At 36.3% G+C, this 26,449-nt stretch overlaps 1 protein-coding gene across 1 annotated transcript; it reads right to left on the minus strand.

Annotated features, from left to right (window-relative positions):
- Positions 1-18,939: 18,939 nt before the first annotated feature.
- Positions 18,940-25,615, minus strand: LOC139871301 (uncharacterized). The gene is made up of 6 exons (XM_071859029.1): positions 25,559-25,615; positions 24,298-24,361; positions 23,734-23,807; positions 22,111-23,276; positions 21,618-21,933; positions 18,940-19,068 (listed from the first exon to the last, which is right to left on the minus strand). The coding sequence occupies exons 1-6, from the start codon at positions 25,613-25,615 to the stop codon at positions 18,940-18,942; spliced, it is 1,806 nt and encodes a 601-aa protein (XP_071715130.1).
- Between the last annotated feature and the right edge of the window lie 834 nt (positions 25,616-26,449).

The raw sequence follows: 26,449 nt of genomic DNA on the forward strand, positions 1-26,449 counted from the left end.
GTTCTATTTTTTTTAACGTTTGACAACAATAATATAATCGGTATAAAGAAAAGTTATAATGCTCAAGACTCAAGTGCTCAACACAATAGATAATATAAATAACAATATTCGAACAATACAATTATATAAATAACACTTTTATTCGAACGATAGAATAATAAAAATAAAAACACTTTTATTCGAACAATACAATTATAATTAATACATTTCGAGCTTCGGCATGGCCATCACCCAATAATGTATTAAGACTAAAGTATATCGAGCTTCGGCATGGCCATCACCCGTTACACTTTAGTCGTCAAATGACCCAAATGTGTTATCTTGTTGAGCGCGTTGAGGATGGTGCCTTCGATCGTAGTCTTCAAAAGCGGGGTCATCAACTAGAGAAAGGTAAGCTTGTTGGTAACCCGATACATTCATTTCGGTTTGGTCCATGTAACATCCCGCGTTTTTCCGTTAAATTTATTTTTAACACCGTCTTTTTTTTTTTTAAATAATATCTTTCGCTATTTAAATTCCCAATTTCCGTTGACTAACGTTTATAATATTCTCGTTATTTAATTATAACACCACTCGTCTACTCGAGCGTTTTTAAAATATTTCGTTTGGTTAATTCCCGCACCCGCTTTGAAACTTGAGGGACCAAAGTTGTCAAGTGGGCAAACTAGTTGACTAGGTCAACTAGTCAACCCACCATTCTCATCCATTCATTTCCATCCATCTTCACCTCCTTTTTCTCTCTAGCTCAAGAACTCCATTTCTCCCAACTTCACTAATTCATCATCTAAATCCGATTGGAGAAGCAAACATCAAAACAAATTACATATTCGTGATCCTCTCTTCATCCTCTTCGATTTGGTACCAATTTCATCAAGTTTGGGTAACATTTCTAAAACTCTAGATTTCTATAAATTCGTGTTTTTGACTTGAAATTGTGTTAGTTAGTGTCTATGGCTCGTAGGGATGTCGTGTATGTAATTTGTATGCTCGTTCTTCGTGTTTTGAAAATATGACATGAACACCCAAATGGGTCTAGCTTAATCTTGAGTTTTGGTTGCTCAAATGATGTTATAAGATAAAGTGTATGTGTTAAAAGTGTTAGTTACTTCCTTAGCTTCGTTTTGATATGTTGGATGATGAAAAACTAGCTCAATAACATGAAATGTGTTTTTGGTGAATCGATTATCGTTTTGGTAGGAACTTGATGCGGTTGAATGCTAGTTGAGACACTTGTTTGAATGTATGCTAGTTAACTAGTTAAATTGTATGCGTAAATAGCTTCGAAATGGTGTGATGTATGCTAGCGTTTGATTAGTGAATCATAAGTCTCATTTGTGTCGAAATTGATTTTGAAACGATAATGTGGCTAGTGATTTTGACGTAGTAAATGTTTATTGAAACTTGGAATATGCGTCTAGTTGCAATGTATGCGTTATTACCTTCAAAACGGCATATCATTTGTATGTTAAAAGTTCCCGAATCATAAAATACGTTTTACGAACTTGAAACTTTGAAAATAAACCTTTCTTGATCAATTGACGAGTTTTCGGTTATTGTAAATGATGTTTTTGTTTGATGATATGTGGTTAGTTGTATTGCTCGTCAAAATACCTTTCCGAGGATATAAGATACATATTTTGGTTGTTTGCGGATCATAAATGGTGAATGTTTGATGTTTGGTTCGTGCATACTTTGAAAAACTGACCAGAATTCTCTGCCCAGGTAGTGGCGCGGCGCGCCACATCCCCGCGCGGCGCGCAGAATCGCCTGGCCAGATTCTGCTCACTTTGTCACATTTCACGCGAAATGTTTGACTAGCTACCGACCTCCGATTCACATGAAACTTGTTCTAATATGCTTATATATGAATAAAAACCTCAGAAAAATAGTTCGGGACCGAACCCGAACGTGTTGACTTTTTCGTTGACTTTGACCAAGTTTGACTTTTAGTCAAACTTAACCAAACTTTTATACAATCATTCTAACATGCTTTTATACTTGTTTCTTGTATGAAACTTGACAACGTGATTCACATGCTATATTTAATCGAGTCGTAACGAGCCATAGGACTAATTGAACACATTTCACCCGACCTTGTGTCGTAACCGGTTAATTGATACAACTTACTTGTTTAGGTCAAGGCTAAGCAACTTTCATGCACACGTTTACTTGTTGAAGTACCTTTATACTCGTGCACTCGAGGTGAGATCATAGTCCCATCTTTCAACAACTTTTATACTTTTAAATTATGGGATGAGAAACATATACAGTTTTATACTACATACTTTTATACTTTGAACACAAGTACAAGGAAACAAACATTCCACAGCGAGTTAGAACAAAAATCCTCAATTCGATTATCATTAGTTACACTTGCAGGGTGTAAGCGAGAACTTATATTGTGTGGCCATACGGGTTTGACAAACCCTCATTACGGACGGTTCGCTACCGTCTACGGATGAAATATATTTTCGAGAAACAGTGTATGTTCTAACACTATTGTGATGGGGTTCTATGGAAGGAAACGTTAAGTCTTGATAATTGGGTGCTCGCGAACAATACTTTTGGAATGCAAACGATTTTGATAATCAACTATGGGAATACTAAATCTTGTGGTTCAAAAACAACGTTTACAAACACCTATGATTTCACCAACGTTTTTCGTTGACAGTTTTCTATATGTTTCTCAGGTTCATACTTGGCTATTTGATACATGCTTCCGCGTACACTCATATTTGCTTGGAGTCGAGCATACATGCATACACTCTGATTTCTTGCTTGGGGTCAAGCATACATACATACATACGCTAGGGATAGCACTTTTGGATTCAAACTTTTGTTTACATACTTACGCTATTTATAGCAACTGTGTTTTTCAACTTATATTATGTCGCAAGTTATTTCATTTATACTTTATGACTTTTGTAAACTTAGACTTGTTGTCGAACGGTTTTGTAAACTAAACTTGCAAGTCTTGTACCTTTCAAATGAATGCGACATAATTTTGGTCAAACGAGTCTCATATAGGGACTACGACCACGCAACGGGACCTAAGTTAACGGTGCCGTCAATAACGGTTTTGGTCGGGTCGTTACAGGTGGTATCAGAGCGTTGGTTGTAGGGAACTAGGACGTGCATTAGTGTGTCTAACAGAGTCGTTAGGACGCATTAGTGAGTCTAGACTACAACCGGATAGTTAGCCATTGCATTCTGACATACATTTGCTATAGATAGCACTTACGTGACTACTTGTGCATTATACTTGAATCATTCTTAGGCAAACTTTTTAATGATACCCAACCTTCATTATACGAACTCGTATCCTGCCACTTTAGTTCGGGAACTCTGACTCCTTGGTTGTTATTCACCCCGTCTCATCTTAATATCCATGAGTATTGTAAAGTCACTGTCACTACTCTAGATGAGTATCGTCATCACTATTTATCGCTACGGTTGCGTACTACTCGCTATCATGACTCGTTACTCTTTTCATACCTAACTACGTTATTGATAAGGCTAAAAAGGAACATATATTTCATAGCAAAATCCCCCAAGAAAGACAAGATTTTAGTTGCAATTGTTCCATTTTCAAGTGATATTCGTTTATATTAAATAAGTGCGAAGACAAAAGGCGAAAACGACGAATTAAAGACACAAAGGTCCAAAAAGCTCAAATATACAAGATACAAATAAAAAGGTTCAAATTATTGATGAAGAACGTCTAAAAATGACAAGAGTACAAGTTGCGGAACGCAAAGTACACGATATAAAATAGTACGAAAGGACGTCCGAAAATCCGGAACCGGGACCCGAGCCAAGAAGAAACGCCCGACGCAATGGACCAAAAATATCTAGTCTACTATGCACATAAATATAATATAATATATAAATAATTATTAAAATTATTTATATTTTATATATATTTAATAAATATGTCGACGAACAAGAAGACAAAAGATATGTGAGCTGTCCAGCGTGGCCATGCGAGTCGCATGGCAAATAGGCATAAACCCATGCGAGTCGCATGGCAGTAAAAATCTGGCCAAATGCCTATAAAAAGGCAGTTTATGCACGAACTCAAACACATCTTTTTCTTTTCCTTCTCTGTAAACATATAACATAAATAAATAATTATAATTTTAATTATAATTTTAATAATTATGATTTAGTTTAGTATTGTAACAAATGATTTACGGGTTTTAAGTCAAGACTCTGCCCGTGTAATACTACGATATTAATACCCACTGTAAGTTATGTCTTTCCTTTTTAATTTAATGTCTCGTAGCTAAGTTATTATTATGCTTATTTAAAACGAAGTAATCATGATGTTGGGCTAATTACTAAAATTGGGTAATTGGGCTTTGTACCATAATTAAGGTTTGGGCAAAAGACCGACACTTGTGGAAATTGGACTATTGACTATTAATAGATGGGGGGTATTGTCTAATTGAGTGACAACTCATTGGAGTCTGTCGAACCTATCTTCAAATTAATTATCCTAATAATTAATAATGATTATGGTTGTCCTATTTAGTGACGTTCATATGGAATCTATTATAATCATTTAATTAATTATTCGGGTTGGGTAATTGATTATTCAAACTGATCAAGTGGGTAAATTAATATTCATATCTAATCAAAACAGGGGTAGATTACATACAGTGATAACTGGTGTAATTGTTGACAGAAGTGATAACTGCGTCACAGTTTAAATCCTTAATCAGTTGGAATATTTGACTTCGGGTATAAGGGTAATTTGACGAGGATACTCGCACTTTATATTTATGACCGATGGACTATTATGGACAAAAACCAGATAGGTATCAAATAAACCAGGACAAAGGACAATTAACCCATGGTAATAAATTAAAATCAACACGTCAAACATCATGATTACGGAAGTTTAAATAAGTATAATTCTTTTATTGTATTTCTCATCGTATCTTTATTTACTGTCATTTTATTACTCGCAATTTTATTTACTGTCATTTTATTTATTGTCATTATTTTACGCACTTTAATTATCGTCATTTATCTTTGCGCTTAAAATATAGAATCGACAAACCGGTCATTAAACGGTAAAACCCCCCTTTTATAATAATATTACTACTTATATAATTATATATATTTTGTATAAATATAGTTGTTAAAAATATAGTAAGTATCACCAGCTCCCTGTGGAACGAACCGGACTTACTAAAAACTACACTACTCTACGATTAGGTACACTGCCTATAGTGTTGTAGCAAGGTTTAGGTATATCCCATCCGTAAATTAATAAAACTTGTGTCATATTTTGTAGTATTTTGTATTAAAACTAATACTATTTCGTACCCTCACGCTACATCATCAAGTTTTTGGCGCCGCTGCCGGGGAGCACTAAAACGCTATATTTTTAATTTATATTTGCAAAAAAAAAAAAAAAAAAAACAAAAAAAAAAAACAAAAACGTAAAAAAAAAAAACGTAAAAAAAAAAAAAAAAAATTATAAAAAAATATATTTTTAAGATTTTGTCTATAAAAAATTTTTTTTTTTTTTTTAGTTTTATTACCTTTAGATTTTTAGACTATATTCGCAACTTTTAGTATTAAGTTTAGTTTTGCCATAGTTATTTTTACTTCTAGAATTTTTAGTTTTGCCGTAAAATCCCTTAAGTGCTTTTTCTTTAGACTAAGATTTAGGTGCCTTAAAATTTTGCGACGCCATTTTTCGTGCTATTTTCTTATTTCGTATTTTTCGACGCCTTTTACCTATGTATCAATTACAATTCCAATTAGTGATCTCCATTTGTAGCTTTAATTTTAAGATAGTGATCGTTATAAGGTTGGATTAACCGCGTGTTTACAAACCACTCTTCGTCTTTTTCATTTTTCGACACTTTTCGACGCGCAATCTTTTTCTCTCTTATTTCTCGCCATTCTAGTTTTTAGGACTTAGAATTTTTTCTACTTCTTCTCTAAATTTCTTAAAATTACGAAAATTTATTTTAAGTGGTTAAATTGATAGACATCAAAATTTTCTGGTTCGTAGTAATAGTTGGATTTGTACGTGGACCGGGTTATTGGAGCCAAACAGTCCTCAATTATATTGAGACCAAACGAATCCTGCCCCTCTGCTGCATCTTTTGGCTATTCGAAACGTGGGCAAAATCAGAAAAGTCTATTAATTGGATAACTTATTATAATTTTTCTTTCCTTTTTAAAAACTAATAGGATATTCAGTGAATGCACCGAGCAAAACGTTCACCACCTTTCATACGTTCACCACCTGTAACTCGATCAAGACATCTAGCAAATATTGTCGCCGTTGATTTTTCTTTAGAATCGTCATCTAGTCGACCAAGTACTCCAATTCAAATTTCCGATAATCCATCTTTTGAACCCGACTTCACAATTAAGAACCCGGAGCATATTCAAGGACAATTCCAAGATCCTGAACCACTAATTATTCCTCCTGAGCCACAAACCATTAAATCAGAATCCTCTAGTGATTCGTATTCAACAAATTCAATTATGGAAGTAACGGAACCTCTAAGTATGGAAGATCGAATGAGAGCCACACGCACGGGCCAAGGTCACGCCATTATTAAGCCAGAAGTTAATGCGCCAGATTATGAAATCAAAGGACAAATTCTACACATGGTAACTAACCAATGCCAATTCAGTGGTGCACCGAATGAAGATCCTAACGAACACCTTCGTACGTTTAAAAGAATTTGTACACTATTCAAAATCCGAGAAGTGGAAGATGAGCAGATCTATCTCATGTTGTTTCCCTGGACTTTAAAGGGAGAAGCCAAAGATTGGTTAGAATCGTTACCTGAAGGGGCGATTAACACATGGGATGTTTTAGTTGAAAAATTTCTTAAACGATTCTTTCCGGCATCCAAAGCCGTGAGACTTCAAGGAGAAATTGTTACGTTCGCGCAAAAGCCAAATGAAACATTATATGAGGCGTGGACAAGATTCGGAAGGATGTTGAGAGGATGTCCTCAACACGGTTTAGACACTTACCAAATAGTACAAATATTCTACCAAGGTGTCAACGTTGCTACACGAAAAGACATCGACATAACAGCCGGTGGTTCCATTATGAAGAAAACCGCAACTGAAGCTTACAAAATTATTGATAACACATCATCCCACTCACATGAGTGGCACCAAGAAAAAGATATCTTTCGATCATCTAAAGCGGCTAGAGCTGATTCTAGCCATGACTTTGATTCCGTTTCCGCAAAAATAGATGCTTTCGAAAGACGAATGGAAAAGATGAATAAAGATATTCACGCAATACGAATCAGTTGTGAGCTATGCGGTGGACCACACTTATTGAAAGATTGTCACATTGAACCAACATTGGAACAACGAGAGAATGTTTCCTATATGAACCAAAGGCCTGGAAATAATTATCAAAATAATTATCAACCGCCAAAGCTAAACTTCAATCGAAATCAAAACATTCTTTACAATCCAAAAGGACCCGAAAATAACTGGTATAACCAACAAGGTCCGAATAACCAACCAACTCAAAATAACACTTTCAATCAACAAAGACCTGGCTTATATAAACCACAACAACAAACCGAAGAGAAAAAGTCAAATATGGAAGACGTGGTATTCAAGCTAGTTGAATCTCAAACACAATTTATTGAAACTCAAACCCAAACGAACGAGAGATTTGATCAGTCATTAAGAACTCAACAAGCTTCCATTTTGAATCTAGAAAAACACGTAGGTACTCTTGCTAGCATGATGAGTGAGAGGGAACAAGGAAAGCTACCGAGTAATACTGAAGTAAATCCTCGGAATGAGAATGTTAATATGGTTTCAACGAATTCTGAAAAACCAGCACCAGATGATGGGAAGGTTTTAGATGAGAGTAACAATGAAGAAGTTACACCACCACCACCCGAGTATGTAAAGCCAGTGGTGGCACCATACAAACCACCCATCCCGTTTCCAAGAAAAGGAGTTGAGTATGAGCAAGTGATAGGTAATAAAGATTGTGATACCTCTGGAAAGAAGAAGAAGAAAAAGAATAAGAAAGTGCAAGAAACAAAAGCCGTAAATATAAACCCGGTGAAGACAGTTCCACCAAAACCTCCACCTAGGGTAGGTGATCCGGGTGAATTTATTGTTCCTTGTCTACTTAGTGATTGTGTCATGTATGATGCACTAGCAGATTTAGGTGCAAGTGTAAGTGTTATGCCTCTTTCCTTATATAAGAGATTAGGTGTAGGTAAGTTAAGTCCAACGGATATGAGTGTTCGACTCTTTGATCAAACCATTAAGCACCCAGTTGGAATTGCTGACAACCTACCCATTCAAGTAGGTAATTTAACCTTTCTAGTCGAATTCATTGTCATTGACATAGAAGAGGACCCAAACATTCCTCTAATTTTAGGTCGACCATTCTTTGCGTCCACCGGGGCGTTATTTGATGTAGGAAATGGAAGAATGACACTTAGTAGTGGTAACAAATCGATCACCTTTATGATTCGAAAGTCTAAATCTCCACCAACCAAAACCATTGAACCAGCAAAAATGATTGGTAACAACCATGTTGTTTTACCAACTCCAACGGTAGTGCTTAATAATAATGAAACGCCTAAGTGTGGGGAAAATGAAGTAACACCTAATGATGACATGATAACAAAGAACTCCGTTGTTGATACGAAATTAAATGATCTCGTTATTAATAGTTCAATGAAGAAACTTATTAAACGGATTCGCGATGCTAGAACCAAGGGGAACTTTAAGTTATGTAACCGGTTAGTATCCAATCTATCACCTAAAGAAAAGGAGAAACTAGTTGAAATTGTGGATATTACACAGGAATCCGACCAATGGCTTAAAGAAAAAGTCACGGATATGCAAGTTGATTATGGACCAAGAGAAATTAACGATGAAGTTAATCACAATTTTGACACCACGGCTACCTAAGTGTGGGGAGATTCAAATGTTCTAAAAAGAAAATGCTATCTAGAGTTAGTTGTTCTGTTCTCGTGTAGTTCCGAGAATGGAACCCGATTGGTCTTTTCCGCTAGCAGACACTAAAGAACTAGTTTCCTCCCTCCATTCTGAATTTTTTTTTTATTTTGTAGGTTTTATATAAAAATTAATATGCTTTTTAAATTTAAGTTTTGTGTGATTTTAAAAACAAAATTTACTTTATTTCATTAAGTTAAAAAAAAAAATTGATTTCTAAAATTCGTCGTGAGTTGAAGACTAGGTCATAGAGCCGAAATTGCTTTACCCGAGAGCGGGGCGAAAAATTTTGTTATCATTATTTTTAATTTTATTGATCTAAAGTATGCCAAAAAAAATATATTATATTTTATAAATTTTTGAACGTGGGGAAATATACCCAACTTCAAAAATATGTATATATGTTTGTAGTTTATATCATGAACACAACAGGGTAAAACAACGCACTTTCAAAGACTGTCATTAAAGTTCAGCAAAAGGTACCAATTTTGACGACAAGACGCAAAATAACAAATGTTATATAACAAATGGAGGAATGAACGATGAGGCGCCATCAATCATTCGACGAGCTTTGTAATTACAAACTCGGTATTTTTAATCACTTTTCTACACTAATCACCCTCATGAATTTATAATTATAGTCTGATTTCATGCAAATGAGGGCATTGCATGATCTCAAGTGTGGGGAAGGGTTATAAATTCTCTCGGGTTTATACTTAGTTTAATTGCCAAATTTCATGAAAATTTGAAAAATTTTCAACTAAAATACTAGTAACGCAGTAGTTGTATTAGAATCTAGTGCTCTCTGATAACAAGGAACAGCCCTAGTCTTATATACTGACTACCCACTTCTAGTAAAATTTTTCAAAATTTTCAATTAAATGAAGTCAAAATCATGTTTATACATATTTATGAACGATGAAAACTAGGTGTTAATACCGAAATTATCGTTACCTCGAGGACATAAATTGAGAAACAACCCAAAACGCTTGAATTCATTTAAAAAGGAATAAAGAAGAATAAAAAGGCAAAGAAAGAAACTAAGTGTGGGGAGAATGTACCAAGTTATTCAATTAAAAACTATCTATCACATGTTTCTGTAAAGTTATTGCAGGTGCTTTTGTTTTGGACTTAATTAACAGTTTTACCCGGTTTATTGTAATATATTTGAAAGAAAAGATGGATCTACACGATGAATCAATTCCATCATTAAAAGGAAGTAAAGTCTTCCGAAAAAGACACGCGCTTCTTGATTTAGGTCATGAAGTTGTTGTCCAGACCAGCTGTAGGTTGACGAAAAATCTAGAAAAGTCATCTCTAAAATCAGCAGGAAATCCACGGACCTCAGCATCAAACAGGGTCGCCATGTGGTCAGATTTATCCTAACCATGAGAAGGATTTATCTCGTACAATGGGGGGGCACCGTGCAAATTAGCTTGATAAGACTAATGAATCAGATCCCCAGAAAGGATAATCTCCTTAAAGATTAAAAATCAGCATTTAAGCCTGATATTACTCAATCCTTGATATTGACCTTAAAGATTGAGAATTCAAACTCATGGAATTCAATGATATCTAAACTCGAGCTTGAACGAGAAAATATTTTGATCAAAAATACAAACCGATTTGTTTTCTGAAAACCCATTTTCAATGCGTTCATCACCATTGAACGTAAAATCCTAGGAATTCACCTGGAATTCATTAGGTCACCTGAACCAAATCGGGTGTCAACCGTAAGAACGGTGGTTGCATAGCATGGTCGGAGACAGGACCTTGTGCCAGACCGAAAAATCATAGGATGATCTTTACTATTGCTCCTACCAAGGATAGTACTAGCATCCGACACGTCAAAAGACCATAATCATCTGCATGTCATGGGACATTGCCTTAACAGTTTCTTGTTCATCGCTTTCCTTTACAACCGGACGGTAGTTTACCGAAAGGTAATATACGGAACAAGTAAATTGGATGTGTGCTTTCCGATACAGGGATAACAGTGGATTACACGAACCTAAATGTTTTTAGCCAAAATATTGATCCACAAATATATTTTGCAACACCGATGGTGGGTCAAATCAGAAAACTTGTCTAGGGTAAAATCTAGCTTGAATTTTTAAAAGATCAAATGTTTTCATAAAGATCCAATTTCCTAAAGGATCTACATTTTTATAGTCATGTGGGACTGTAAACCGCCTTTTAAATGTGCACTTTGCTTTGGAAACCGAAAGTAAATCGGCTATTTGATTGCAAGTGTCGTTGACCTAAACCCAAGGCAACTGTGGATGACACACCCACCTTTAACCATGGTTCTATTGTTAATATCATTATTTATACCGCTCTATCAAAATCACTGATGTACAAAGTGTGAAGAATAAAGAAGTGATTCGTGTGATGTATTATATTATTTCAAGACTGTATTGCTTGAGGACAAGCAACGCTCAAGTGTGGGGATATTGATAAGGCTAAAAAGGAACATATATTTCATAGCAAAATCCCCCAAGAAAGACAAGATTTTAGTTGCAATTGTTCCATTTTCAAGTGATATTCGTTTATATTAAATAAGTGCGAAGACAAAAGGCGAAAACGACGAATTAAAGACACAAAGGTCCAAAAAGCTCAAATATACAAGATACAAATAAAAAGGTTCAAATTATTGATGAAGAACGTCTAAAAATGACAAGAGTACAAGTTGCGGAACGCAAAGTACACGATATAAAATAGTACGAAAGGACGTCCGAAAATCCGGAACCGGGACCCGAGCCAAGAAGAAACGCCCGACGCAATGGACCAAAAATATCTAGTCTACTATGCACATAAATATAATAAAATATATAAATAATTATTAAAATTATTTATATTTTATATATATTTAATAAATATGTCGACGAACAAGAAGACAAAAGATATGTGAGCTGTCCAGCGTGGCCATGCGAGTCGCATGGCAAATAGGCATAAACCCATGCGAGTCGCATGGCAGTAAAAATCTGGCCAAATGCCTATAAAAAGGCAGTTTATGCACGAACTCAAACACATCTTTTTCTTTTCCTTCTCTGTAAACATATAACATAAATAAATAATTATAATTTTAATTATAATTTTAATAATTATGATTTAGTTTAGTATTGTAACAAATGATTTACGGGTTTTAAGTCAAGACTCTGCCCGTGTAATACTACGATATTAATACCCACTGTAAGTTATGTCTTTCCTTTTTAATTTAATGTCTCGTAGCTAAGTTATTATTATGCTTATTTAAAACGAAGTAATCATGATGTTGGGCTAATTACTAAAATTGGGTAATTGGGCTTTGTACCATAATTAAGGTTTGGGCAAAAGACCGACACTTGTGGAAATTGGACTATTGACTATTAATAGATGGGGGGTATTGTCTAATTGAGTGACAACTCATTGGAGTCTGTCGAACCTATCTTCAAATTAATTATCCTAATAATTAATAATGATTATGGTTGTCCTATTTAGTGACGTTCATATGGAATCTATTATAATCATTTAATTAATTATTCGGGTTGGGTAATTGATTATTCAAACTGATCAAGTGGGTAAATTAATATTCATATCTAATCAAAACAGGGGTAGATTACATACAGTGATAACTGGTGTAATTGTTGACAGAAGTGATAACTGCGTCACAGTTTAAATCCTTAATCAGTTGGAATATTTGACTTCGGGTATAAGGGTAATTTGACGAGGATACTCGCACTTTATATTTATGACCGATGGACTATTATGGACAAAAACCAGATAGGTATCAAATAAACCAGGACAAAGGACAATTAACCCATGGTAATAAATTAAAATCAACACGTCAAACATCATGATTACGGAAGTTTAAATAAGTATAATTCTTTTATTGTATTTCTCATCGTATCTTTATTTACTGTCATTTTATTACTCGCAATTTTATTTACTGTCATTTTATTTATTGTCATTATTTTACGCACTTTAATTATCGTCATTTATCTTTGCGCTTAAAATATAGAATCGACAAACCGGTCATTAAACGGTAAAACCCCCCTTTTATAATAATATTACTACTTATATAATTATATATATTTTGTATAAATATAGTTGTTAAAAATATAGTAAGTATCACCAGCTCCCTGTGGAACGAACCGGACTTACTAAAAACTACACTACTCTACGATTAGGTACACTGCCTATAGTGTTGTAGCAAGGTTTAGGTATATCCCATCCGTAAATTAATAAAACTTGTGTCATATTTTGTAGTATTTTGTATTAAAACTAATACTATTTCGTACCCTCACGCTACATCATCAGTTATTGTCTGATTCGAACCGCATTGACGTGAACAATCACTTATACACTTCCCTCTGGGAACGCATCTTTAGAGTTGCACTAATTCTTTCGATTCAATACGAATCATGTTTGAGACGTCGTTACATTTTGTTCATTTTAGATTTTCGCGATTACACGAACTTGAATCTATAGAGTGATGTGGGAATGGAAGTATGAGTTAGCGTAATATAACGACACTCGATCAACGTGGTTATATTACGGTAAGACATACCAAAGTTCTAGTGACGCGTGATGGTGGTTAGACTCGATCAACCTAAACACCACCATGTGCCATGTACATGACTTCATCTTTTCAGGTTTGGACATCCGAAAACTCCGAAAATATTTATAACAACCATGCCGGGGACACACCTTCAATTATTGTCAAATTATATTTATGCTTCCGAATGAATTACCGATTCCATTCGACTTCAACCGTATGTCACACGGGTATACTAGCTCGTCCTCGTGCAGTCTTATTGACTAATTACAATTTACTCGTTATGCTCGCACTGAGGCGGAAACTTCTCTCTCACCACACTCGTACTTCCGGTTCAGGAGGTCCTTATTCTAAATTCCCAATGGAGAGAGACTCTCCACGTTATACTAGTATTCACCTCGAGGGTGAATAGTTCCGACGAACGTTTTTCTTTCAGAAACCGAGGAGAACTTGCCCCGACGAACGTTTTTGGAAACCGATAAATCTTCCGCGACGCGAATTTTCTTGAGAAACTTGTCCTAGCTAACGTTTTCAATTCCTAGCAAACTTGTTCAATATGCCCTAGGGAAATGTACCCCGTTTCGGATCGAGATCCTCGTTTCACTTCTAGATTTTGGAGTACCTTACAAAAAGCCTCGGGACCGCGTTTAGACATGAGTACCGCGTACCATCCACAACCCGACGGACCGAACAAACATGCAATTTAAACCTTGGAAACCATAATACAAGTTTGTATTACCAACTTCAAATTTACTTGAGAAAAGTATTTTCCTTTAGCTTAATCCTCGTACTACAATGATTTTCATTCGAGTTTTAACGTCACACCTTTTGAAACCACATGTGACCGGAAACATCATCCTCCTTTTTGTCGAAACCAAGTAAACGATGATCAATTCACCGGGGCCGAGAGGATTTATTCATGAGCAATCGAGAGAATTTATTCATATTCAGGCAAAACCCTACGCGACTCGTAATCACCAAGAGCTACGCCGATGTTAGACGTAAACATTTCAAATTCCACGTGGGAAACCGCGTCACGTTAAGAGTCGCACCTTGGAAAGGTGCAATCCGTTTCGGGAAACGTAGGAAGCTAAATCCGCGATATTTTGATCCTTTAAATTCTTGGGGTGTTTTGGACCCGTCGCTAGCCGTTTAGATTTTCCGACTCATTTTGAGTCTCCGTTTATCCTACATTCGATGTATCAACTCAAAGACGTGTTTTGCGAAACGAGAACTTGTTATCTCCTTTGATGAACTCACTATCGACGATAAACCTCACTTCCTAGGAGGACCGGTTGAAACCATGAATCATGGAAGCCAAACCTTAAAACAACATATGATCCCGACCGTCAAAATTCGTGGAAATACTCAAGGACGTACCTTCACTTATTCGTAGAATTTACAACGCAAGATCTCGAGTAAGATTCAACAACTACTACTTCCAACTAAATTTCGGGACGAAATTTCTTTTGAGGTGTGGATAATGTAACATCCCGCGTTTTTCCGTTAAATTTATTTTTAACACCGTCTTTTTTTTTTTAAATAATATCTTTCGCTATTTAAATTCCCAATTTCCGTTGACTAACGTTTATAATATTCTCGTTATTTAATTATAACACCACTCGTCTACTCGAGCGTTTTTAAAATATTTCGTTTGGTTAATTCCCGCACCCGCTTTGAAACTTGAGGGACCAAAGTTGTCAAGTGGGCAAACTAGTTGACTAGGTCAACTAGTCAACCCACCATTCTCATCCATTCATTTCCATCCATCTTCACCTCCTTTTTCTCTCTAGCTCAAGAACTCCATTTCTCCCAACTTCACTAATTCATCATCTAAATCCGATTGGAGAAGCAAACATCAAAACAAATTACATATTCGTGATCCTCTCTTCATCCTCTTCGATTTGGTACCAATTTCATCAAGTTTGGGTAACATTTCTAAAACTCTAGATTTCTATAAATTCGTGTTTTTGACTTGAAATTGTGTTAGTTAGTGTCTATGGCTCGTAGGGATGTCGTGTATGTAATTTGTATGCTCGTTCTTCGTGTTTTGAAAATATGACATGAACACCCAAATGGGTCTAGCTTAATCTTGAGTTTTGGTTGCTCAAATGATGTTATAAGATAAAGTGTATGTGTTAAAAGTGTTAGTTACTTCCTTAGCTTCGTTTTGATATGTTGGATGATGAAAAACTAGCTCAATAACATGAAATGTGTTTTTGGTGAATCGATTATCGTTTTGGTAGGAACTTGATGCGGTTGAATGCTAGTTGAGACACTTGTTTGAATGTATGCTAGTTAACTAGTTAAATTGTATGCGTAAATAGCTTCGAAATGGTGTGATGTATGCTAGCGTTTGATTAGTGAATCATAAGTCTCATTTGTGTCGAAATTGATTTTGAAACGATAACGTGGCTAGTGATTTTGACGTAGTAAATGTTTATTGAAACTTGGAATATGCGTCTAGTTGCAATGTATGCGTTATTACCTTCAAAACGGCATATCATTTGTATGTTAAAAGTTCCCGAATCATAAAATACGTTTTACGAACTTGAAACTTTGAAAATAAACCTTTCTTGATCAATTGACGAGTTTTCGGTTATTGTAAATGATGTTTTTGTTTGATGATATGTGGTTAGTTGTATTGCTCGTCAAAATACCTTTCCGAGGATATAAGATACATATTTTGGTTGTTTGCGGATCATAAATGGTGAATGTTTGATGTTTGGTTCGTGCATACTTTGAAAAACTGACCAGAATTCTCTGCCCAGGTAGTGGCGCGGCGCGCCACATCCCCGCGCGGCGCGCAGAATCGCCTGGCCAGATTCTGCTCACTTTGTCACATTTCACGCGAAATGTTTGACTAGCTACCGACCTCCGATTCACATGAAACTTGTTCTAATATGCTTATATATGAATAAAAACCTCAGAAAAATAGTTCGGGACCGAACCCGAACGTGTTGACTTTTTCGTTGACTTTGACCAAGTTTGACTTTTAGTCAAACTTAACCAAACTTTTATACAATCATTCTAACATGCTTTTATACTTGTTTCTTGTATGAAACTTGACAACGTGATTCACATGCTATATTTAATCGAGTCGTAACGAGCCATAGGACTAATTGAACACATTTCACCCGACCTTGTGTCGTAACCGGTTAATTGATACAACTTACTTGTTTAGGTCAAGGCTAAGCAACTTTCATGCACACGTTTACTTGTTGAAGTACCTTTATACTCGTGCACTCGAGGTGAGATCATAGTCCCATCTTTCAACAACTTTTATACTTTTAAATTATGGGATGAGAAACATATACAGTTTTATACTACATACTTTTATACTTTGAACACAAGTACAAGGAAACAAACATTCCACAGCGAGTTAGAACAAAAATCCTCAATTCGATTATCATTAGTTACACTTGCAGGGTGTAAGCGAGAACTTATATTGTGTGGCCATACGGGTTTGACAAACCCTCATTACGGACGGTTCGCTACCGTCTACGGATGAAATATATTTTCGAGAAACAGTGTATGTTCTAACACTATTGTGATGGGGTTCTATGGAAGGAAACGTTAAGTCTTGATAATTGGGTGCTCGCGAACAATACTTTTGGAATGCAAACGATTTTGATAATCAACTATGGGAATACTAAATCTTGTGGTTCAAAAACAACGTTTACAAACACCTATGATTTCACCAACGTTTTTCGTTGACAGTTTTCTATATGTTTCTCAGGTTCATACTTGGCTATTTGATACATGCTTCCGCGTACACTCATATTTGCTTGGAGTCGAGCATACATGCATACACTCTGATTTCTTGCTTGGGGTCAAACATACATACATACATACGCTAGGGATAGCACTTTTGGATTCAAACTTTTGTTTACATACTTACGCTATTTATAGCAACTGTGTTTTTCAACTTATATTATGTCGCAAGTTATTTCATTTATACTTTATGACTTTTGTAAACTTAGACTTGTTGTCGAACGGTTTTGTAAACTAAACTTGCAAGTCTTGTACCTTTCAAATGAATGCGACATAATTTTGGTCAAACGAGTCTCATATAGGGACTACGACCACGCAACGGGACCTAAGTTAACGGCGCCGTCAATAACGGTTTTGGTCGGGTCGTTACAGTCCATATCAAACGGTTCATAGTCACCTTCATCCACTTCGTTTAGTTCATTGTCGGAATTCTCTTCGGTTGTTGTAGGTGATAATCCCGCTAAATTTTCTTCATACTCTATACATTCTTCAATGTCGTTATATAACGGACCTTCTAATGAAGTTTGATCTTGTATCCTATCTACCCCATCCAAATAATCTTTCAAACATACACATACTTTCACAGCTTGGGGGGTAAGTCTTGACCTTCTTTCCGATATAATTCGACCACTCAAAGAAAAAGCCGATTCGGAAGCTACGGTTGAAGCTTGAACGGTAAATAAGTCACGAGCCATAATGCTTAATATTGGATATGTGTCTTGTTTTGTTCCCACCATTTTAAAATGTCAAGGTTGTTAAATTGTTCTTCACTCATGTTTAGTGCAAAGTTTGTCATCTTATAATTTCCCAACTCGCTTGTGGGTGCCGATGTTCGTGCGCGTTTGGAAGCGTCTTCACGTACCAAGTTAAAAAGACTTATTTTGAGGTCTCGGCTCCTTCGAGAAGATGATCCGGGTTGGTCAACAATTGGGTTTGATTGTCGACCATATTTTGTTGCATAAATACCAAACATATTCTCAAAAATATCATTAAAAGCGTGTACTTGGTTCAAAAGATAGTTGGGTTCGTCATCGAAAACACCATGCACACAATCAAAGTTGGTATATATTGTTGTCATCAATCGTTCAACCCCATTAAAATTTAATCGTGGGTCAAGTGCGGCCGCACATAAAAATACCTTCGGTATCTCTCCAAAATATTTTTTTAGTTTTTTTCTTATATGAAAAATCGCTTGTCTAAAAATAACATTATTTGAGTTAGCAAATTCGCATATTTTTTCCGTCATTATATAAAATTAGAGATTAGAGAATATTTAGTGATTTAGAAAGAATTATGAGAATGTTTGTTGGTGCATTTTCAACCAAAGCATTACCATGTATTTATAATGGACTTTGTGGGGTTAAAATGGTAAAAAAAAAAAAAAAAACTCAAAAAACTGCAAAAAAAAAAAGACTGAAACTGCAAAAAAAAAAAAAAAAAAAAAAAAAAGGGCTAGTTTTTTGAAAAACCGGATCGGATCCGGATCCGGATCCAAACCGGATCGGATAAAATCCGATTTATATCCGGAAAAAAATCCGGTTTTCTTGAAAATCTGGATCCGGTTGGAACCGGATCGGATCTCGGATCCGGATCCGGTTTTTGCTGTGTCCGGTTCTGCTTCTGTCCGGTTCCGGATCGGATCACCGGATCGGATCTGGATCCGGTTTTTTTGCCCATCTATACCTGCCACAGTACCTGTTGAAGTTTGTTGAAGTGTACCTGTTGTACCTCTCAAAGTAGTTGTATCTCTTGAAACGTACCTGTCGTACCTAATGAAATATACTCAATAATTGATTATATGCTTATATGTTTATGAGTATCTGATTATTTATAGTGTAAAAAGTGAGTTGACCGAGTGCATCAAAACTGATTATCTAAAAGAAAAGCAGAATTACTTTATTCACCACTTCTTATAAACTAACCTGAGAGTGTTCTACTCGAATTTCCCAAAACGTCTCTAGTTTCTTCACAAAAAATGTTAGCTTAAGTCGTTTTATTAGTTGATTATACAAAAATGAGAACTTGTCGAAAGTCAGCCATCTAATTATTTCAAACTTAGAAAAAAAAGAGCATCTAGACACTATTTTCTAAATTCTAAGGTTCATCTATTATAATTCTACATAGTTGGCGGACCATCAACTGAAATAATACAACAACAACAACATTACCCAATCCAACGAAAGTGGGGTATGGGGGAGGTGAGTGTAGACAATCATTCCTCGTACCCTAGGTTAGAAGGAAGTCACTACTCCATCCGCGGGTATAGAACCCGCGCCTAGATAAGGTCGTCCCTCCCTCTACTCTAGCGCAAAAGAGATTGCTTCCTAAAGGACCTCCGGCCCGAAGAGCTCATAAGAACGAAATAGACAGGGCAAATGATACGTACCTGTACGAGTAATGAGCGCCTAGCAAGAAGCAATCATACACAGTAACCATAAAGGGGACACATATAGCAGTAATGCACAACAGTAGGGCAAAGAGCATGAATAAAATAGTGCACATAACCATTTAATTTCAGGTAGACATACAGACAAACAAGATATATACATATACATATACATATACATATACATATACATATACATATACGCACCCACACCGACACACACATCGATGTATATATACACACGAAAGCATGAAAAAAAAAAAAAAAACTCATGCTTAAACATAAATACATATAGATACATTCGTAGATATATATACCTAGGTACAGATCCAAGACAGACAAACCTACATACACCAATACATGCACTTAGATACATAGATACATATATATAGAGATACAAACATATACATCGGTACATATATATAGCCTAAAAACATATACATAGATACAAAGGCATATAAACCATGTAGAGGGATATAAATAGTGTGGTTATTGAATATCTGGTTATAGTTATATATGTAGTTGTATAATAAAAGTAACTAACACAATGAAAAAAAAAAAAAAAAAAAAACTACTCAATAATTCTAATTCTACTCCTCCACAGGCTCCTATCAGAAGTCATGTCCTCCGTCAGTAGGAGCTCTTTCATGTCAAGCTTCAATCTATCCTCCATCCTACGTCTAGGTCTACCCCTTCTCCTTACGCCGCCAACGGCGAGGGTCTCGACTCTCCTAACTGGGGCTAAAAGTGGGCGCCTCCTAACATGCCCAAACCATCTAAGTCGTCCTTCCCTAAGTTTGTTGATGATGTTCCCAACTTCCAATTTCTCCCTAAAAACTCCATTTGGTATCATATCTAGCATGGTCTTACCACACGTCCATCTAAGCATCATCATTTCTGCCACCTCCATCCTCCTCTCTTGGGCCTTCGTCATTGGCCAACACTCTGATCCATACAACATGGCTGGTCTAATTGCCACCTTAAAGAATTTACCTTTCAGTTTAAGTGGGACCTTCTTGTCGCACAACACCCCTTTCGCAGCCCTCCACTTCAACCATCCTACTCGTATACGATGCGTCACATCCTCATCTATCTTTCCCGAAATGTGAAGCATCGAGCCTAAATATCTAAAGGACTCTTGCGGGGGTAGAATCTGATCCCCAATTCTGATATCCACTATATCGTCGTGTTCCTCTTCGCCCCCTTGAAATCGCATCTAAGGTACTCCGATTTAAGTCTGCTAATCCGTAGGCCATTTGATTCTAAGGCGATCCTCCATTGCTCTAGCCTCCTGTTAAGCTCATCCTGAGAATCCGAAACTAATACAATATCGTCGGCGAAAATCAGGCACCATGGGATGTTGTCTTGTATCCTATGAGTCAACTCGTCTAGGATCAAAGCGAAAAGATAAGGGCTAAGGGCAGATCCCTGATGTAAACCAACCTCTACCGGGAAAAACTCTGTGTTTCCTACCGTCGTACGTACACGAGTCTTCGCCCCCTCGTACATATCTCTAATAGATCTTATATATCTACTTGGGACTCCCCTAGCATTAAGAGTCTTCCAAATCAGCTCACGCGGGACACAGTCATAAGCTTTTTCCAAGTCTAAGAACGTCATGTGTAGGTTCTTTTGCTTTTCCCTATACTTCTCCATAAGGCTCCTAACTATGTGAATCGCTTCCATCGACGAGCGTCCTGGCATGAAGCCGAATTGGTTCTCTGAAATCTTCGTCTCGCGTCTGAGCCTCGTCTCGATCACTCTTTCCCAAAGCTTCATAGTATGACTGAGTAACTTTATGCCTCTATAGTTACTACATAATTGCGCATCTCCCTTGTTCTTGTAAATGGGAATAACCTCACTGAGTCTCCATTCCATAGGCATATTTGCGCTTCTAAACGTCGTGTTGAAAAGGTTTGTCAACCATCTAACCCCGTCACCTCCTAGGCACTTCCACGCCTCAATCGGAATTTGGTCTGGTCCTACTGCTTTGTTTCTCCCCATCTTTCGTAGGGCCAATCTAACTTCCTCCTGATTAATCCTCGTGCAGAAACAGTTGTTTTGAAACTCCTGAACCTCGTGGGGTTCACCGTTCCGCTCTGGTCTTCCCCTACCGAAAAGGGATGCAAAATATTCTTCCCATCTTTTCCTAATAAGGTCTTCTCTCACTATACTTTGCCCTGCTACATCCTTGATATATTTGATGTTACCTAAGTCCCTCCTTCCTCGCTCCCTAGCTTTGGCTATCCTATATATGTCATTAGCTCCCTCTTTAGAGTCTAGTTTTCTATACAAGTCTTCATATGCTTTGTCTTTTGCAATTGCTACGGCCTTCTTAGCTTCTCTTTTAGCTTCTTTATATCTTTCTTCTACCCTAGTTCTCTCTTCAGGTGTCCCTTCTCCAAGAGTAATGAGCTCCCTAAACCTCGTCTGCTTTAACGCGACTTTCGATTGGACATCGTCACTAAGCCACCACGACTCTCTTCTACTCTTATGGGCTCTCGATGTCCCTATAGCCACTCCTAAGGTCTCTTTTGCCACATCTCTGATAGTGGACGCCATGCGATTCCATATCTGGTCTGCGTCCGTAGGGGCAACGTAATCCTCTTCTACACTCAATCTATTAACAACAATCGCTCTAAAAGTCTCCGCATTCGCTCCATAGAGGTTCTTCCAAAGGATTCTAGGTTGTACAGCCCTAGCCCTCCTGCCAACTCTTCCCCTAGTGACTAGGTCCATGACCAGCAATCTGTGCTGGGAGGAGCACGTCAAAGCTGGGAGGACCTTACAGTCCTTACATGTCCTAAGTTCCCCTTTACGAAGAAGCAAAAAGTCAATCTGGGTGCTGCGACCCCCGCTATGGAATGTGGCTAACTGAGCATCCCTCTTCTTGAAGAAAGAGTTTGCTACCACCAACTCGTGGGCAATGGCAAACTCAAGAATTGAGCGCCCCTCTTCATTTCTAGGACCAAACCCCAAGCTACCATGGGCTCCCTCATAACCTTCTGCCTCCACTCCTATATGTCCATTCAGATCACCACCTATAATCAGTCGATGGTCGGCTGGGCACCCCCTCACCACCTCATCTAACAATTCCCAAAAACTCTTCTTTTCCGCATCACCTAAACCCGCATGAGGTGCGTATGCACTAATGACCGTGAAAGTCTCCTCCTTAATAATTAAACTAACCGACATAATCCTATCGCTAAACCTGCCCACGTCAACAACGTTATCTTTATGTAGTTTTCCTAAAAAGATACCTACCCCGTTTCGTGCTATCCTAGAACCCGAGTACCACAACTTATAGTCCTGAATCTCTATCGCCTCTTCACCCTTCCATCTAGTCTCTTGAACACACACTATGTCTACCTTACTCTTAAGAAAGGTATCAACGAGCTCAATCCTCTTACCAGTCAAGGTTCCTATATTCCAACTACCCACTCTAATCCTACCAACGGTGGCTACCCTACAACCTCCTCTAACCCCTCTAGGCCTACCCGCCCCTAAAACAGGAGAACATGACCTCAAGTGACCATAACTATGCGAAGGATCTATGTTACTTTGTGCACTAAAAAGATGGCCAAGTACAAGCTAAACAATATGAATAAGATAAATTCGTATAAATTGTAAATTATAATATTTAGAACTAAAAAAAGGATATATATAAATGTAAGTTATACTATAATATAAATTACAACTAGGCGGTATATCAATAAAAGAATAATATATAATCCAATATAGTCAAATAGGAGAGAAAAAAAGGAAAAAAAATATATATATGTATATATAAGAAGAATTTATACCCAATGGAAAATACTTAATAAATTTATAAAAAAATCTATTAGATGGAAACTTAATATACTATAGCTACAAAAATATTACTCTTAATTCGGGAAAAGCACAGGTTGTAAAGGCTTAAAAAAAAAGAAAAAGACAAACAGCATAAAAGTTTAAGTTATGAAAACCAAATAGAAATTGTACAGTAAGGTTGGCTACAGAAAAGTTAGGCTATGGAGAAGAGAAATTTAAGGGTCAGAGAAACAAACACAGCCTTATGAGGATGAAGGAGTTCCGGCAGCAGCGGCTCCCGACGGAGAGGTAGCAGCGGCTCCGTTATATTACCTGTGAAAAAAAAAAAAAAAAAAAAAAAAGGGAACTATTCCGGCGATCTGAGAGGCGGCGCGTGGCGGCGCGTTGCGAGAGGTTTGCCGGCGAAAGTTATACTCTCAGGTTCGGAAAATTGCTGCGATTTTGATGGTGCCGGTGCCGGTGACGGCTTCTAATTTGATCCAAGCTAAGAGCAATTTAAGTTTAAATGTAATAGGTGGTTGTTTGCTTTTTGGGGTGGAGCAAGGCAAACAAATGTAATAGGTCGTTATTTGATCCAAGCTAAGAACAATAGTCAAACAAACTAACCATGTAAAGTCTTTTTTAGAAAGTCAACTCAAACGCCTAACACAAATTTTTTCTTGAAAAATATACGTATTGTTTATCCCATAACATCAACTGAAATAATGTTGACTTTTTTATCCTGGCCGTCCAACTTCGTTGATTATTGATCTCAACCATGTAAATTTATTAATCGTTGGATGCATTTCATTGCATTACAAACCTTCACGGCCGGTCCCGAGAATTTGAGTGCCCTTAACGAAACGAAAAAAAAGGGCCCTTAGACCCTAACGAATAATATATACGAGTAATATAAGGTAATTAAAAAAGAGACAACTAACGTCATCAATCGTTAAAGATTATTACTGTTACTTTATTCAATCAATCAGTTTGTTAATTTAAAAAAAATATTGCATAGCATTATGAAACTACCCTTGAGGATATGGCAGATGTGTGAACAAACTGGAAAGATATAGAATAGTTGTATGAATGTTATGGATAGAAATCAATCAAGTATGGTTGATGATATAGTCAATTGATGGAAGAAACAAAATAATTTTTTTTTAATTGTGGTACACATTTGGGAACGGTCTTTATAATTCACTCTAATATGATAACTTATACTAACTAATAACAAATAGTTCATGATTCTACAATATTTTCAGTTGAAATAATGCAGCAGATTCAATTTTGGATAATGCAGTAGATTCAACTTTGGATAGTCACTTTCTCCCACATCGGTGTTTAAGAAATAAAATATATTCTATAAAATGCAAAGGTGAACTCTAACGTGTTATCTATAAAATGCAAAGGTGAACCAAGCGTTGGGTTGTAAACAATGAAGTAAAGCTTGGCCTGTTTTTCTTGTGCCTGGGCTTAGTAATAGCAATAAGTTTTCGTAATTGGGCCCCTAAAAATATTGGGCCCTGAGCAAGTGAACACCTTGCTCCCCTTTGGGCCGGGCCTGCAAACCTTAATTGCTTTTTCTAAGTGCCAAAGGGTCTGTACCTGATTGTGAACTTCGTTTTTGCAAGGGGTTAAAATGATGCAAAACATGGTAGAAAATCGGGATCTATGTGGCATGTGTTCATAGTAGACTTTCTGTCCAAGGTGACATTCATTAACTTTTGTAATTTTTTTTATTTTTTATTTTTATTTTTTTTGCTATCGTCATATTGAGTTTATGAGCTCAAACCTTCGCTCCCTAGCTTTGACTATTTAATAGATATCATTTGCACCCTTTTTGGAGTCTAATTTCTTATAAAAATCTTCATACGCTTTTCTTTTGCACGTGTAACAACCTTCTTTGCTTCTTTTTTGACTTTCCTTATATCTCTTTTCTACCTTCTATCAGAAAGTGTCCCCTCCCGAAACGTGATGAGCTCCCTAAACCTCGTTTGTTTAATCGCGACTTTAGTTTGAACCTCGTCAGTAAACCATCATGATTCCTTACTATCCTTATGTGATCTTGATGTCCCAACTACCATACCCAGGGATTCATTGGCTACCTCTCTAATGGTGCACGCTAGCCTGTTCGACATCTGCTAGCATGTTCATCTTCCACTCGTGTGTCGAGTCTTTTGGCTACCATCACCCCAAAAGTTGTTTTAAAACCGATCGCTAAGAATAATATGTTATGTATATCTCTAATTGTATATGTTTTTAGTGCAAACTAATTTCATTATGTTAAAATCTCAAAAGAAGCAGAACAGACATACATCTAAATATCTATAATATAATCATTTTTACTTCAATTGACAAACATGAGCCCGTGCGTTTATATAATATTCTACAAATATTATATTAACGTAATTTGTATGCGCAAATTGTAAATTAATTTTATATTATATAAAATATCATTCTTACATAATATTATAATATTAATTAATAATGATCTATTATAATTTTATTACAATAAAAACAATTTTTAATAATTTTCAACATATGACCGTTTATTATACATATAAATCATATCAATATTTATTAAATTAATGTATCGATTTAATATAATTTTAAAATTATTATTATACTATTTATTTTATTATAGAACTAATTTTTAGCTCATTATAATAATATATATTATTTGAGAAAGAATAGTTCTAATAGTCTCAAAAACAATTTTATAATGTTAGTAATTTAATTATAACATCTATTGTTTGTTAATATTAATATATAATATAATATTATATGATAATGTAATATAATATAATGTTTTAGGTAATGAAATTGTATATTTATTTTTTTAACAGCGATTGAGATCACCCGAGGAGAACTAAACCACCCGTTGCGAGCATCTCCCGTTTTGACTATGCCGATGCAGCGATAATAACCTCGCGCCCCATCGCTGCCTGGAAGAAAACTTTGAAACCGATCCA

This window comes from Rutidosis leptorrhynchoides, chromosome 10 (genome assembly GCF_046630445.1).
Source record: "Rutidosis leptorrhynchoides isolate AG116_Rl617_1_P2 chromosome 10, CSIRO_AGI_Rlap_v1, whole genome shotgun sequence".
In the NCBI taxonomy this organism is placed as follows: domain Eukaryota; kingdom Viridiplantae; phylum Streptophyta; class Magnoliopsida; order Asterales; family Asteraceae; genus Rutidosis; species Rutidosis leptorrhynchoides.